This window comes from Sapajus apella, unplaced genomic scaffold (assembly GCF_009761245.1).
Source record: "Sapajus apella isolate SASKATOON/1434 unplaced genomic scaffold, GSC_monkey_1.0 scaffold8, whole genome shotgun sequence".
Lineage (NCBI taxonomy): Eukaryota > Metazoa > Chordata > Mammalia > Primates > Cebidae > Sapajus > Sapajus apella.
Genome location: NW_022436948.1, coordinates 2,733,434 through 2,749,361, shown reverse-complemented (window position 1 = coordinate 2,749,361; position 15,928 = coordinate 2,733,434). Strand labels below are relative to the sequence as shown.

Sequence of the window (15,928 nt, the reverse complement as noted above, 5' to 3'; positions counted from 1 at the left end):
TGCCCCTGCCCCTGCCCCTGCACCGCTCCTGCCCCTGCCCCTGCCCCGCCCCTGCCCCCTGCACCGTCCCTTCCCCTGCACCGCTCCTGCCCCTGCAGTGGAGGGGGCTCTGTGCTACTCTGGGCCTACAGGCCTAATCCTGGTGGGCATGAAAGTGTCCTGAGGCTGCTGTGACAAATTTCTACAAGCTGAGTGACTTAAAGCAACACATTTGTTCTCTTACAGTTGTAGGGATGGATGTCTAAAAACAGGTCAGCCCAGCTGGTTCCTCCCAGAGGCTTGGAGGGGCTGAATCATTTTCCTGCCTTTTTCCATGTCTGGAGGGCACCTGCATCCCTTTGCTCATGGCCCCTTCCATCTTCACAGCCAGTAGTGCCAGGTCTTCCCATCTCTCCCTGACTCTGACCTCCTGCCTTTCTAAGGACCCCATGTGACGTTGGACCCACCTAGAGAATTTAGGGTCATCTCTGGTTTCAGGATCCTTACTTTAATTCCACCTGCAAGTCCCCTTTGCCAGGTAAGGTCACACATTCACACGGTCCAAGGATGAGGATGTGGAGCTCTTTGAGGGCCATGATTCAGCCCACGGCGTCTGGTGATAGGAATGGAGTGTGTCCTGCAGCGGGCGGGCCTGTCCCAAGTCCAGGGAAGCAGAGAGGTGAAGAAAGAAGCTGCCCAATCCGGTTTGTCAGGAAGAAACATTTAACAGGGACTTAGGAACAGAAGCCATGCCTGTGTCTGGGGCCCACCCCTCGCCCCCAAGCCCAGGCTTGTGTCCCATAGGTGAGAGGTCTGTGGTTCAGAAGGGATGTGCTCAACGATGGAAGCAGACCACATCCCAGCTGTTTACCTGAAGGGCAGGATTTAGGGTAAGTACCTGCTCTTACGCAAGGAACAACAGACGAACTGAAAATCTCAGAGGCCTTCCCAGAACTGGGGCTAATCAAATGCCAATACCACAGGTTGGCCTCCAGGCTGGAGCTGCTACGGTATGTCCAGGAGTGGGGCAGGTCCTGACTCGGTCACCTCCCCCTCCAAGTGTCTGAGCCAAGTACCCAGCAGGAAGCCTGCTCAGCCCTGAAGCCTCAGCCTCTGTGAGGACTCCGGCTGGGCCTTCTTCCCCTGATAGGGTGGAAAGGCCAGCCCCGAGTCCAGAACCTGTCCTCGAGGCCACACTGGTTTAGGGGTCCAATTCTAGGATCCTAGGAAAGGGGGTCTGGGCTCCAGTGGCGTGGGGGTGAGGACAGCAGAGGGAAGGAGGCCGGGAAGGGAGAGAAGGGGCCCGATGGGCAGTGAGGCTCGCGGGGGCTTCTCTGGTGACCCCACCGGCAGGGTGTGGTTGTGGACAACTCCCAGGGTTCAGGGTCCTTCTGCTGGGCCCTTTGGCGCTGGTGAATACCTGTCACATGCTCGCCCGGATGGACTGACCTTGAGAGTTTGCTGTCACCCGTACTCCACCCTGGCAGGACCTTTCCAAGACACTAGCGGGGACAGGCCAGGCCTGGCCAGCGTCAGGTAGGCTGCACTCTCCGGAGGCTCTGATGGCAGCCACCTTGCCCCAGCTGGGATTCTGCCTCAGTTACTGCAGCGAGGAGGTCCCCACAGGTGCAGGTTCCGGCTGAAATAGCCCTTACCTCCGCAAGGTGGGCGCGGCCCCTGTACCCTGCCCTGCTCATGCCCCCATGCACACCAGCTCCCAGCAAGCCCGTGCCCCTGCCAGAGTCGGGAGAGGAGAGGCGAGACAGGCTTATCTTTCCTTCTTTTTTTTTTTTTAAATAAGATAGGGTTTCACCATGATGGCCAGGCTGGTTTTGAACTCCTGACCACAGGTGATCCACCCACCTCGGCCTCCCAAAGTGCCAGGATTACAGGCATGAGCCACCTCGCCCGGCCCTTTCTTTTTTTTGAGACAGGGTCTCACTCTGTTGCCCCAGCTGGAGTGGAGTGCGGTGCAGTGGTGAGATCTCAGCTCACAGCAACCTCTGCCCAAGCAATTGGGCTCGTACAGTCCTCCCACTTCTGGCTCCTGGGCAGCTAGGACCACAGGTGCACCACCACGTCCGGCTAAACAAACAGCTTTTTTTTAGCAATGAGGTCTTGCCATGTTGCCCAGGCTGGTCTGGGAGTCCTGGACTCAAGTCATCTTTCCTCCTTGGTTGATTTTTCTTTCAACAGTGTGAAAATGACGCAGAAGGCTAGAGCCATGCGCTAAGCTAGTGGCCCTGAGTTCACACCCACTGGCCCTGAGAAAGCAGTCCTGTGTACAGCCTCCTCACTGCTTTCTCTGCATGTGCTGTGGACATGGGAGCCTTGCAGGCACACACATGTGGAGACGCAGACACACACACTCAGACGCGCACACACTTGGACACACGCAGACACGCGGACACGCACACATGCAGACACACACTTGGACACGTGGACATGCACACACATGCGGACACGCACACACACTCGGACACACACAGTTGGATGCATCCAGACAGCTCCTAATTCTTCACGCCCCTGTTACTCTCGGGAGCTGCACAGCGACGCCCGAAGTCGGCCTGTGTCGTCTCTGAGGGTCGTCTTCACTTTCCCTTGCCGAGGGGATGGTGCCCCCATGCACGCTCTGAGCCCCCGTGTCCTGAGTGAGGCCACCCTGCGCTCTGCCCCTGTGACCCTCCCTGCCTTAGTTTCACCCTCCCTGGACATGGAGGCTGGTCCTTCCCTGAGGGGGAGTCGCAAGTCGTTTGGCTTCTTCCCCATCTCCTACTTGTAGCCCCCAGATATGCTGCCCTGGGCCCTGCCTCGGTTTCCATAGGGAAATGGCACAGGTGGCACTCCCTCCCCTGCCGGCACCCTCATCTCTGATGGAGACCGTGGCCTCTCCACCCAGAGGCCAGCCACCTCTCTGAGCTCTGTCTGCCTATGTCTCTGGCTGCCACGGGCCCCACCAGCACATTGGCCCGTTGGCCTCTCAGCAGGCCCTCCCCTCCCTCCGCCTCCGCCTCCCCCCTACTGGCTGTCAGACTCAGACCTTCACGAGCCGCTCCTGGGCAACGCTGTCTCAGCAGCACCCTGGTCAGGGCTGTGGTCAGGCCATGGAAGGGGCCCCCTGGCTGAGACTGTCAGGCCTCCACGTCCAGGCCTGGCCATTTTAGCCTTGGTAACCCACACGTACGCCTCTGGAGGGTCTCCAGGAACAAGAAAGTCTGCAGCAACCACAAGCAATCAGGCGGCCTATATCCATTACTCCTGTTCAGCCATGCAAAAACTTCCCCCCTCGGACACTGAGTTTCTTAAGACCCCCACCCCTGTAACTCTGTAACCTCTGCACCCTCCCCTCTGACTGCAACCCATACTCCCCACCCTATGCTCATGCCTGATTGTAATAAATGATCTCTACCCTTGTCATGCCCATCCCGTGACGCCCTTCCCTTCCCTAAGATAACCAGCCCCCACCCTTGATGTCATGCACGCTGTGACGCCCTCCTCCTCCCCAAGACAGATGACCACCCTTAGCTGACCATTTGCCCCAACCTATATAACCAATCCCCTTTCCCACCCCCTGTGCCTAAATCCTTTCTCGGACTTGGCCCACTTGCACCCAAGCGTGAAATAAATGGCCTTCTTGCCCACACAAAGCCTGCCTGGTGGTGTCTTTACAAAAGCAACACGTGTGACAGAGACCAAAGCCTATACCCCCAAAAGAGGTCACCCTGCCTGTGCCAGAAACCCTGCCAAGCACATTTGCACCCCTGGAGTGTGGGTGCAGAGGCCAGCCACATTCAGCAGTTGCATGTTCATTCCGGCTGTGATTCTTATCCCTGGGCTCAGGGCCGGACCTAGACACACGAGGCCGGGCAGGCGTGACCCAGCAGCCCTCAGGATCTGTTTCCTGTGATCTTCTGACCCTTAACGAGCACAGAGGAGGATGGGGAGGATGGGAAAGGGAGACAGGCCAACGGCGGCCGAGTCCAGCCCCTCCCGACGCTCCCAGGCTGGGCAGCAGCCTCCTGAGCAGCACGAAGACCGCTCTTGTCCTTCCAGCCGGCCCTCAGGGGCTCGCCCCTGCCCCCCGCAGTCGGCCTTGCGGTCACAGCTTTCCTCAGGGACATGTAGCTCTCTCCACCCTGCATGTTGCTGGCGGAGCTCCCTGTCCCCAGATCCCAGTGTCCCTGCCATAGTTCAGCTGTTAATGTGGCCACATGTGCTGCAGAGGAATCTGGGAAGTGTGTCTTTTCCATCTGTGCAGCTGCAGAGGAGTCTGGGAAGTATGTCTTTTCCATCTGTGCACAGTTGTGTAGTTTTTCTCGCCCTTAAGGGAGGTGGGCAGAAGGATCTGGGCAGGGAAGGCCCATCTCTGGCCACCTATGACACTGTAAGTCTCTTAGAGAGGGGCCACACCTGTCTCGCTCTGCACGCAGACCTGCAGGGCACCTGGCACAAGGACACTCAGATGTGGGCAGGAGTGGGAAGGCAGAGACAGCCTGGAAAGGAATGAGTGTGAGCTCAGTCGATGGTCGGGGCTGGCTGTGCCGTGGGAGCTCGCAGAGCACTGAGCTTCCGAATCTGGAGCCCTAACCTGGCCTTCTGTGGGACGGAAAAGGGGACTTAACACTGCTTCCAGGCCGCTCGATGAGGCCGCCCTAGATACTCTACCTGGGAGTGGAATGATGAGATCACTCAAGCCTACAGTTTTCTCTCCCGTACAATTTGCATCCAATTACGTTATTCTGTCTTTAGTGCGAATCTAATCTCATCTCCAGCAGCTGCCCTGCTTCGGAACGCACGTTTCCTGACAGCAGTGAGAGGGTGCGTGAGGCTGTAGCAGCGTCTCCCGGCTCCTCTGGGCTGGGGAGGATACCGCTGGCGTTGCCTGGCTCCCCCCAGACCCTCTCTGCACAGACAGAACCTGAGCTAACACAGAGCCTGGCTGCCCTGTTGTGTCAAATCAGGAACATAAAGACGGCAAAACCTGCGGGCACTGGGCGCCGCCAGTGGCTTACAGCTGTAACCCATCCCACCACTTTTCGGGGTTGAGGTGGGTGGATCAGTTGAGCTCAGAGTTCATGGCCAGCCTAGGCAACAGGACGAAACCCCGTTGCTACAAAAAACACAAGAAATTCGCAGAACATGGTTGTGTGCCGCTGGAGTCCAGCTGCTCAGGAGGCTGAGGCAGGAGGATCACCTGAGCAAGGGGAGGCTGAGACTGCAGTGAGCTGTGATGGCCAACGGCACCCCAGCCTGGGCAATAGAGAGAGACCCTGTGTCAAAAAAACAAAACCAGACCTGGAGCGGTGGCTCACACCTGTAATCCCAGCACTTTGAGAGGCCGAGGCAGGCGGATCACCTAAGGTCTGGAGTTTGAGACCAGCCTGGTCAACATGGTGAAACCCCGTCTCTATTAAAAATACAAAAATTAGCCAGGCATGGTGGCAGGTACCTGTAATCCCAGCTACTTGGTAGGCTGAGGCAGGAGAATCGCTTGAACCCAGGAGGCGGAGGCTGCAGTGAGCCAAGATGGCGCCACTGCACTCCAGGCCGGTGACGAGTGAAACTCCATCTCAAAAAAACCAAACAAAAACGAAAAACCTGCCAGCTTTGGGAAAAGTGACACTCACTGAGAATTCTGGGTGGAGGGTGGGACACCCGACCAAGGTGACAGTGTCACTCAAGAGTGGGTGACCACAGGTTGGGGACCCACAGCTGCCTGCTTAGCCTGGGGACCGTGCCTGCCTCGGGAGCTTCAGAGCGAGGGTGTGGGCTCTCAGCATGGGCCGGTTCCTTGCCTAGCATCTGCTCAGCGCGTCTACACCGGCTGGGGTCCCAGTGGAAAGAGGCGGCGTTCACGAGGGCAACCTGAGGAGCGTCTGGTGTCCAGTGTGTGGAGCTGTGTTCTCGTTCAGGATAGGCCCCACATTACCAACAGGGAGCTCAGGACAGACGGCTCCACGGGAAAGCCGAAGCCTCCCGCGCCGCACGGCGTTCAGTGAGGCCACGGGCTATTCTGCACGTGCAGCAGGCTGTGCTGCCGCCTCTGTACCGGAGCATGAAGGGTGTGAGTGTATGAGATCTGAAGCCAGTTATGCTCCGGAATTGGACTTACTCACACTACTTGATTTATGGGAGAAACTGAGGCTTGGGGCCAGGATACACTCAGAGCAACAACATGCAAATTGTGGTGGTTAGGCGCACAGCCAGCGGGGGCGGTGTCCCTCCTGAGCCCACACCACTTGCTGTGTGAGCCGGGCAGTCTCTGCAGCCTCCACGCCCCGAGAAGGACCTGCCCAGGGTGGTTCAGACGAAGAAAACATTCCAAAACAAAGGAGGCGGTCTGCAAGGATTTTTAAAATATATATTTTTTGAAAATATTTTGAATGTAATTAAGATCCCTGATTGGAAGGGGGAAAAAAATCAACACAATGAAATTTAGGAAGCGAAATGCAAGAGCAGCTGCTGCGTCTGGCCCCTTCCACCCGTGGGGCGCAGCCGGGAGATGCCCATTTTATGATCCAAAGCGCACGCTCCGGTCGACGCAGAGTAATTTAATTACCAGCCTTCGGGCGGAAGGACCCTGTCCAATGTCAGGGTCAGAAATAGGACAGCTCATCATGCTTGGCTTTGTTGGTCTGGTAGTTAGACAAGGTCAAGGGCTTGTTTTCGTGAGGGAGACTCTGGAATACTCGCAAGTGGACAAATTCCTCGTCACCGACATGCACCTGGGGAAGACAGTGGAGTGAGCGCAGCCTCTGATCCCGAGTGCCCTGCTGTACCCCCAGGTCATGAGCAGCCAGCTGAAGACAATCCCCTCTTCTCCTGCAAGTGTGGTGTACGCCTCGCACCCCACGTGTGTTCCCTTAGGGTTCTTAGCTCCCCAAAAGCCCTAGCCCTTCTCCTGAAAGGCTGACAGACACACACAGTAGGGTGCTTATCTTACAGGGCACCCACAGGGCACCCCAGCACCCGAGGCCACACAGCCCGGGCCTGCACAGGCAGCTCCCGGCAGCACCTGTTCGGGGCAGGTCCGCCCAGGCCCACACTCTACCTTGATGAAGTAGTTCGTCCCCGCAACCACCTGGCTCCTGAAGGACACAGCCTTAAACACGGGGAACTTCTTGTTTGCTTTTTCTTCAAGCTGGGACCTCACCTAGGCAGAGGGCACAGGAGGGGGATGACTCAGGGCTTCTTGGATTCCGTCCTGCACACGTATGTGCACACACACGCACACACATGCACACACGGGATGCTGATACTGGCTCTCCACACGATTGTCTTACAACTGAGGGGATAAACTGTCAGCCTAAGAATAAAGTAGAAAAAAACAGTTCTGGCCAGGTGTGGTGGCTCAAGGCCGTAATCCCAGCACTTTGGGAGGCTGAGGCAGGCAGATCACTTGAGGTCACGAGTTCGAGACCAGCCTGGCCAACATGGCAAAACTCCGTCTCTACTAAAAATACAAAAATTGGCTGGGTGTGCTGGCGGGCGCCTGTAATCCCAGCTACTCAGGGGGCTGAGGCAGGAGAATCAGTTGAACCCAGGAGGCAGAGGCTGTAGTGAGCTGAGATCGCGCCACTGCACTCTACCCTGAGCAACAAGAGCAAAACTCCTTAAAAAAAATTAAATCGGCTAGGCATGGTGGCTCACGCCTATAATCCCAACACTTTGGGAAGCTGAGAGGGGTGGGTCACTTGAAGTCAGGAGTTCGAGACCAGCCTGGTCAACATGGTGAAACCCCATCTCTACTAAATATACGAAAATTAGCTGGGTGTGGTGGCGGGTGCCTGTAGTCCCAGCTACTTGGGAGGCTGAGGCAGGAGGATCACTTGAACCAGGAGGCAGAGGTTGCAGTGAGCCGAGATCATGTCACTGCACCCCAGCCTGGGTGATAAGAGTGAGACTCTGTCTCAAAAAAAAAAAAAAGGCCAGGCATGGTGGCTCACATCTGTAATCCCACCACTTTGGGAGTCTGAGACACATGCATCACTTGAGGTCAGGAGTTCAAGACCACCCTGGCCAATATGATGAAACCTCTACTAAAAATACAAAAATTAGCTGGGTGTGCTGGCTTGTGCCTGTAATCCTAGCTACTCGGGAGGTTGATGCAGGAGAATTGCTTGAACCTGGGAGGCCGAGGTTGTAGTAAGCCGAGATTGTGCCACTGCACTCCAGCCTGGGAGACAGAGTAAGGCCAAAGCAAGAGGATTGCTGGAGCCCTGGAGTTGGAGACTCCATCTCTAAAAATAAAGTCAGCCCGACGAGGCAGCATGCTTCTGTGATCCTAGCTACTAAAGAGGCTGAGGTGGATCGCTGGGACCCCGGAGTCCGAGATGACCACAAGCGATGATCGCACCACTGCACCCCAGCCTGGGGGATAGGGTGGGGCCCTGTCTCAAAAAAAAAAAAAAAAAAAAAAAGAAAAAAGAAAACCACGTGCTGTTGCCTAGGTTAATGGGAAGGCCTAGGAGCATCCCAGAGTGACGGAGCTGGCCCAGAGAATTCGGGGCTTAGTTTGAAAAAAACAAAACAAAGCGGCAAGCGTGCCAGTTGGGAAAGAAAGGGGGTGGCCCAACATTACGGTTGGTGGAGCCACCAGGACAACTGGGCCCAAGGTACCGCCACCTCCCAGCACCAGGGAGGGCCCTTGCTGGGACAGGCTGAAGGGCACGGCCTGGGGCCCGGGCAGGAAGGGCTGGGAGGTGCAGAGGGGAAGCTGCCCTTCCACTCCTGTTCTCTGGGTAGATGGAGGAGGGGGTGCCCTCCTGCGCCCCTGTTCTCTGGGGAGGTAGGGAGGGAAAGGTGCCCTCCTGAGCCCCTGTTCTCTGGGGTGGTGGGTGAGAAGTACCCTCCTGCCCTCCGTTCTCTGCCCAAGGCTGCCATGCTTCTCGCTGCATGGGCACAGTGGCTACCTGTGTCTGGAACCAACCTGTGTGCCCCCTCCCAGCAAGGTACAGAGGGCCTGCGGGGACGCACCAGTGCGGCGGCCCTCACCCCCAGACACCAGCGGGACCAGGTTGGGTCTTGCCTACAGACCCACCCAGGGTGTGGGAGGATGAGGATGCGCCTCTCTCTTTGCTGGGTAGGAAAGTCTGCAAGGCACAGTGGGGAAGCCCCAGGAGAGGCGGCCGTGCCAGGCAGAGGTGTTGGTTCCAGGCCAGGCTACCTGCTCAGCACAGGCACTGACGCCGCTGACAGGGAGCAGCATCAGCTGGCCTCTCACCAGGGGAGCCCCAGAAGGGCAGGATCAGTTAGGAAGCCACAGGTGACCAGTCCTCCGGGGTCACAATGAAGGCATGGGGACGGCTCTGGGGGAGGGTCCCCCACGCAGTGGCACAGAATGAAGGACTCTGCTGGCCTTTGGGCTGGGTCAGCCTCTGGTCTCCACCCTCCTTGTCTACAAAGTATGACAGGAACCCTCGGCCCAGCACACTCCCATAGGAGTCAGTAAGACAGGACCCAACTAGGGGAGGCCAGAGCACCCTGCCCTCCCCTCCCAGGCCTTCTTCAGAGGCCACCCGGGAGGGGGCTGGCCTGGTTCACGTGCCCGTCCTAACGTCCCTCCCAGTAGCAATGGCTGTGCCTACTCCGGTCACTTTTGAGATTGGGACTCTTCTCTCCTGGCTGCCACAAGAACTCATTCCAAGCTCAGAGTGGGTGACAATGAGGGATTTCTCAGGCCTGAAAAGCCGGAAAACAGGTAAGGAAGAGCAAGGCTTCTATGAGGAGCTGTGGGGAAGAGGAACCACGTTTCCAGGCACAGCTCCCACAAGCAGTCTGGGCAGGCAGGGGCCAGACTTTGCCTCATTTCCAAACGTGTCATGGGACTGACTCATGCCCCCCCTTCCCGCAGTCAGATGGTCAAAACCCCCTGAGTGGTGACACTGTGGCCTGACCGCATCTGGATGCAGCAGCAGGGAGGAAAGTTAAAGGAGAAGGAAGGCTGGGCGGTGGCGCACGCCTGCAAAAATCCCAGCACTGTGGAAGGGCGGGGCAGGAGGTCGCTTCAGCCCAGGGGTTCAAGACCAGCCCGGCAACATGGTGAAACCCTGTCACTACTAAAAACACCAAAAACTAGTCAGCGTGTGAGCGGGCACCTGTCATCCCAGCTACTCGGGAGGCTGAGGCAGGAGAATCGCTTGAACCTGGGAAGCGGAGGTGGCAGTGAGCGGAGATCGCACCCCTGCACTCCAGCCTGGGTGACAGACTCCATCTCAAAAACAAAAAACACAGGCCTCAGCACCGCCCGGGGTCGTAGCGGGGCCCAAGCGGCTTCCCCAGTCCAGCAGCCGCGCCCCGAGGCGAAGGCGGGACCCCCAACGGCGCGTCCCCGCGGCCCGCCCACCTGGTCGGCGATGTTCTGGGTCTCGGCGGTGGCCGGCTGCGCGGCGGAGGGCGCCCCGCACATCATCGTGGCGGGGACGGAGGGGCTCGGCGAGCGGACTGGGCGAGGGGACGCAGCGGCTCCTCTGCCCAAATAGACGCGGCGGCCACGTGACGCGCGGGCGGAACCAAGGCGCGGGGAGGGGCGGCTTGGCTTGGGAGTCCCCGGCGGGGTCGCGGTGGCCCCGCAGGACGGGGCGCGCGGGGCAGGGCGCAGGGCAGGGTGCGGAGCGGGGAGCCTGGCCAGCCCCCGCCGCGGGCTCCGTCTCCGCGCCCAGGGCCGGTGTCAGGAGGGAGCTTCCCCCCTCCCCGGGTTGGTGCCGTCTTCCCTGGCGCGAGTCACGAGGGCCGGGGCGGGGGCGCGGCCGCGTGTCGCCGGCGGGCTGGGCGTGCGGGGTGGGGCGACAGGGGAGGGGCCGCGAAGTGGGCGCAATCTTGCAGGGTGGCGGGTCCGGGCCGCGCCCAGGGGAGGGCGCGGGTGGGGTGGGCGCCTTTCTGCAGGGTCAGGGGTCCCGGCCCCGCGGGGGCAGGTGTGCGGGCTACAGTGGACATCACTGCTCGTGACCCGGGGCACGGAACGCTGAAGGGGATGGACAGAGGGGCCCGGGGTGGGGAGATGGCGCCCACGCGCCTCAGGCTGGGTGGGGACAGGGCGTAGAGCAGAGGGATGAGAAGAAGGCAGGGCGCGCTGGTGCGATTGGGGCTTTAGGATTTCTCTTTCTTTTTTGTTTATTTATTTTTATTTTTTTTATTCTTGAGTCTCGCTCAGTCGTCCAGGCTGGAGTGCAATGGCACGATATCGGCTTACTGCAACCTCTGCCTCTGGGGTTCAAGCAGTTTTCCTGCCTCAGCCTCCTTAGTAGCTGGGATTACAGGCGCCCGCCGCTATGCCCGGCTAATTTTTTGTATTTTAGTAGAGACGGGGTTTCACCGTGTTACTCAGGCTGGTCTCGAACTCCTGAGCTCAGTCAATTTCTGGTCTCCACCCTCCTTGTCTACAAATTATGACAGGAACCCTCGGCCTCCCAAAGTGCTGGGATTACTGGCTCATGCCACACCCAGCCACCTGGCTAATTTTTGTATTTTTGGTAGAGATAGGGGTTCACCATATTGGCCAGGCTGGTCTCGAACTCCTGGCCTCAGGATCCGCCTGCCTCAGCCTCCCAAAGTGCTGGGATTACAGGCGTTAGCTGCCGCTCCTGGTCTCTTTTTTTTCTTTTTATTTTCTTTCTTTCTTTCCTTCCTTCCCTCCTTCCTTTCTTTCTTTTCTTCTTCCTCCTCCTCCTCCTTTTTTCTTTTTTTTTTTTTTTTTGACAGCGTCTTGCTCTATTGCCCAGGCTGGAGTGCAGTGGCCTGATCACAACTCACTGCAGTCTGGACCTTGTGGGCTCAGGCTATCTTCCCACCTCTGTTGCTATAGAAGCTGGGACCACAGGCTCACCCCACCACACCCGTATATGTAAGAGAGAGTTTCACCATGTTGCCCAGGCTGGTCTGGAACTCTTGAGCACTCTGCCTGCTTCAGCCTCCCAAAGTGCTGGGATGACAGGCTTGAGCCACCACACAGGCCCTTTGGTTTCGGATGTCGATTAGATGGACCCTCCTGGACACAAGGCCCCAACAGGAGCGGCCCATGAATGGGTTGTGGGGAGTTTCCCTTACATGCCAGGGCACAGCCTGGTCTGTCACTTCAGGGAAGGGCCCAAAGGGGTGGGCAGTCAGGTGTGGTTGAAGCCTGGGGATCAGAACAGAGACTCCCATCATTGTTGAATGAATGAAGGCAGATTTGCCTCCACAAAAATGGAAAACTTCTATGAGGAAAACAAAGTGTCGGAGAAGGAAATGGGAAAGAAGAGAAAGGGATGTTGGCTGCCTGTGCAGGCCTGCAGCTCTGTGGGGCTGGTGTGCTGGGAGGCGTCGGCCTTGAGGCCGTGGGTCCTGAGGTGCCTTCTGGAGTCAGAGCCTCGCTCTCCCTGCTGGAGCTGGGTCCCAGGTGCCTGCATTTTACAGATGGGAGTCTGACACTGTGGAAAGAGAACAAAAGGCCATTTATTCAGAGCTTGCTGTAAAGGGAGTCACCAACCTCTCTCGTGTTGGCAGAGATTCCGCAGCAGGCGGGGCAGGGGCAGGGAAAAGCCTAGAATGGAAGGGGAGGCTCAGGTGCACCTGAGGGAGGCTGTGGCCTGGGGAACCAGAAGAGGGGCTCACCAGGATTGTGACCATGATGGTTTCCTAGGCAATCACGACCCTGCCCCCCGGGATTGCAGCAGAGAGTTTGAACTGCAAGGCTGTTCAACCAGGAGATGGGAGGAGACCTCAAACCCGCCTCCCGGAGGAGTTTGAGGCTGGGGACTTCAGGGGTTTGCAGCAGGCTGAGGGCAGCGGCCATTGACGGGTGGAGCAGTGCAGGGCGAGGTCATGATGGGGTGGAAGGAGCGCTGTTATGCTGGTTCACCTCCTCTGTGGGGTCTTGGCCCGGAATCAAGGATCTGAAACACCCTAAGGAATTCTTAAAGAAAAGCCTCATGATTCTTAAGTCAGAGATTCCATTTGTAGGAACAGTGGGGGTGCAGATGGTCACGAGCGCGACGTGACTCTTGGGAGTGCCGCTTTTGACCTTTGTCACAGCAGGTTTTTTTTTTTTTCCTCTGAGACAGAGTTTCACTCTTGTTGCCCAGGCTGGAGTGCAATGGCACAATCTCGGCTCACTGCAACCTCCACCTCCTGGGTTCAAGCAATTCTCCTGCCTCAGCCGCCCGAGTAGCTGGGATTACAGGTGTGTGACACCATGCCTGGCTAACTTTTGTACAGAGATGGGATTTCACCATGTTGGCCAGGCTGGTCTTAAACTCCTGACCTCTGGTGATCCACCCACCTCGGCCTCCCAAAGTGCTGGGATTACAGGCGTGAGCCCCCGCATCCAGCCTATGACTCTGTTTCTGATGAAGCTCGGCTGTGACTCTATTTCTGTCCTGAACCGGTGAGGAAAGCTTCTGGCTAGCTGCAGCTCGTGGTCTGGCCTCTGGGCAGTTGCTGAGGTTCAGAGCTCCCTCTCATGTTCGGTCTGGCCGTTTTCTGTTTGTGTTCATTGTCTCACGATGTCAAAGCTGCCTTAGTGCCGCAGGTCCCGTGCGGGTAGATGTTTCAAAGCATCTTGGAGGGCAGGTGCTGGAGTGCAGCTGCCTGAGTGTGGACCCAGCCTCCTTTCCCCTGCTGTGTGGTGAAAGACTAATGGCTGAAGCCCTCTGTGCCTCTCTGTGGGGATCATGCTAATAACCAACCTCAATTTGTTTTTTAAAGGACTAAGTGAATTCATAAGTACAAATAGCATGGGACAGTATCTGAGCTCCAGGGCAAAACGTCAGTGCTGTTATATTACTATACAAATGAACAAAAGTCAACCTATAATTTGTATGACTTTTTCAATCAAAAGCCCTGGAATTGTTTTTGTTTGTTTGTTTGTTTGTTTGAGACAGGGTCTGACTCTGTTGCCCACGCTGGAGTTCAGTGGCATGACCACAGCTCACTGTGGCCTGGACCTCCCAGGTTCAAGCCATCTTCCCACCTCAGCCTCTTCAGTAGCTGGGGCTGCAGGTGTGCACCACCATGCCTGGCTAATTTTTAAATTTTTTGTGGAGATGGTGGTCTCACTACGTTGCCCAGGCTAACCTTAAACTCCTAGACCCAAGCAATCCTCCTGCCTCTGAAACCACCTTTGCAAAAATTGTGTCAGTGAGAAGATGGTGGCAGTGGAGAGAGCTGATGTGGCCACCCCTGCTGCGGCCTTTAGCCTTTAGGCTGCCTTGAGTATTCCTGTGCTTGGGCTGAGCTCACTTTGGGAGACATTTAGTTGACAGTTTAGAGGATACTGACCCTTCCCTAAAATTCAGCCACCTTTGCAAAGCTCATGAGAGACTAGGCTAAGAGAAGGCGAGGAGCCTGAATTCGGCCAAGGTGTAGACGAACAATTCCCAGCCCTTGTTCTAGAGGTCACAAGACGGCAACCTCCCCGGTTAGTCCTGCAGATAACGTCGCTACGGTAGACTGGCCTTTTGAGATAGCTGTGCAGGTTTTCAGCATGTCTGACACCCATGGCTCTACCTGGACCCACTGACCACAGTGTCTGTGGCCCCAGCCAGAAGCAGCTCAGTGCAGGAGGACAGCTTCCCACGATTTCATCCCGATCCACCCAGTCAGCAACAGGACTCCATTGACTCACCACCCATCCCCTTCCTCCAAGCTGCCTTTGAAAACTCTAAGCCACAGGACTTCAGTAAGATTGATTTGAGTAATAACTCCATCTCCCTGTGGCCTGGCTGGCCTCACATCGCTTAACATTCTTTACTGCAAAGCCGTGGTCTTTGTGCAGCGAGCAGGAAGAACCTGTCGGGCGGTTCCACCTCGGCCTCCCAGAGCACCAGGATTACAAGCGTGAGCCACCACGCCCATGGCTCTCAAAGTGCCAGGATTACAGGCGTGAGCCACCACGCCCGGCTCTCAAAGCACCAGGATTACAGGCATGAGCCACCACGCCCGGCTCTCAAAGCGCCAGGATTACAGGCGTGAGCCACCAAGCCTGGCTCTCAAAGCACCAGGATTACAGGCGTGAGCCACCACGCCCGGCTCCTCCCATTCTCTGCTGCCAGAGTTTTTCATTTTACTGAAGGCAAGGGGAAAAGACCAAATACCTTGCCTCCCCACATAGAGAATGAGAAAGAAAACAATTATGAATAGTTCTTATCTGAGGAAAGTGCACCCTTTGAAGTTATTGGGCGCAGAGAGGAATGAGAATGAGGCAGCAATCACATGCTGTTTCTTCTGGAGCTGCCCACCATCTCTGGAGACTGCCTCCTCTCACCACAAGTAGCTTTAAGTGAACCTAACGCAGACACCATAATCCATACAATGTATAGCCAATCACTAATCAATATTATTTCTGTAAACCAAGGAGACTTCCCAAGAGGCAGCTTTGTATCAGCCTGCTCCTTGTCCCCCTTTTGCCTTTAAACACCTGCTTGTTGGCCGGGTGCAGTGGCTCACTCCTGTAATCCCAGCACTTTGGTAGACCTAGGTGGGTGGATCACTGGAAGCCAGGAGATCGAGACCAGTCTGGCCAATATGGCCAGCTTCTACTGAAGAGGGAGACCCAGGCATCTCAGATCAACTTCCCCTTTTCATTCCTAAGACTGTAAACTTCACCTTTTCATTCCTAAAACTGTAAACCAAAGCCCTTTTCATATGTAATTCCTGAGACTGTAAACTGAAACCCTTTTCATATGAAATCCCTTAGACTGTAAACTTCCCCTTTTCATTCCTAAGACTGTGAATTGGAGCCCTTTTCATATGTTAAGCTATAAACCTAAGATTCTGCCACGTGTAGCATCTGAAGTATAAGCCTGTATAAAGACAGAACCTTCCTTTGTTAGGGGAGCTTGGCTGTTAGGCAACTATGCCACCTCGTTCCCGGCCGAATAAACTCCTTCCTCCTGTATTCGGTGTCCAAGAGATCCATTTCCCACAGCCACTCCTGCTACACTACATAGTCTGTTTCTACTAAAAATACAAA

At 56.5% G+C, this 15,928-nt stretch overlaps 1 protein-coding gene across 1 annotated transcript; it reads right to left on the bottom strand.

Annotated features, from left to right (window-relative positions):
- Nucleotides 1–6,323: 6,323 nt before the first annotated feature.
- On the bottom strand, nucleotides 6,324–10,479 carry CSTB (cystatin B). The gene is made up of 3 exons (XM_032276748.1): nucleotides 10,325–10,479; nucleotides 7,031–7,132; nucleotides 6,324–6,704 (listed from the first exon to the last, which is right to left on the bottom strand). The coding sequence occupies exons 1-3, from the start codon at nucleotides 10,388–10,390 to the stop codon at nucleotides 6,576–6,578; spliced, it is 297 nt and encodes a 98-aa protein (XP_032132639.1). The 5' UTR covers nucleotides 10,391–10,479; the 3' UTR covers nucleotides 6,324–6,575.
- Between the last annotated feature and the right edge of the window lie 5,449 nt (nucleotides 10,480–15,928).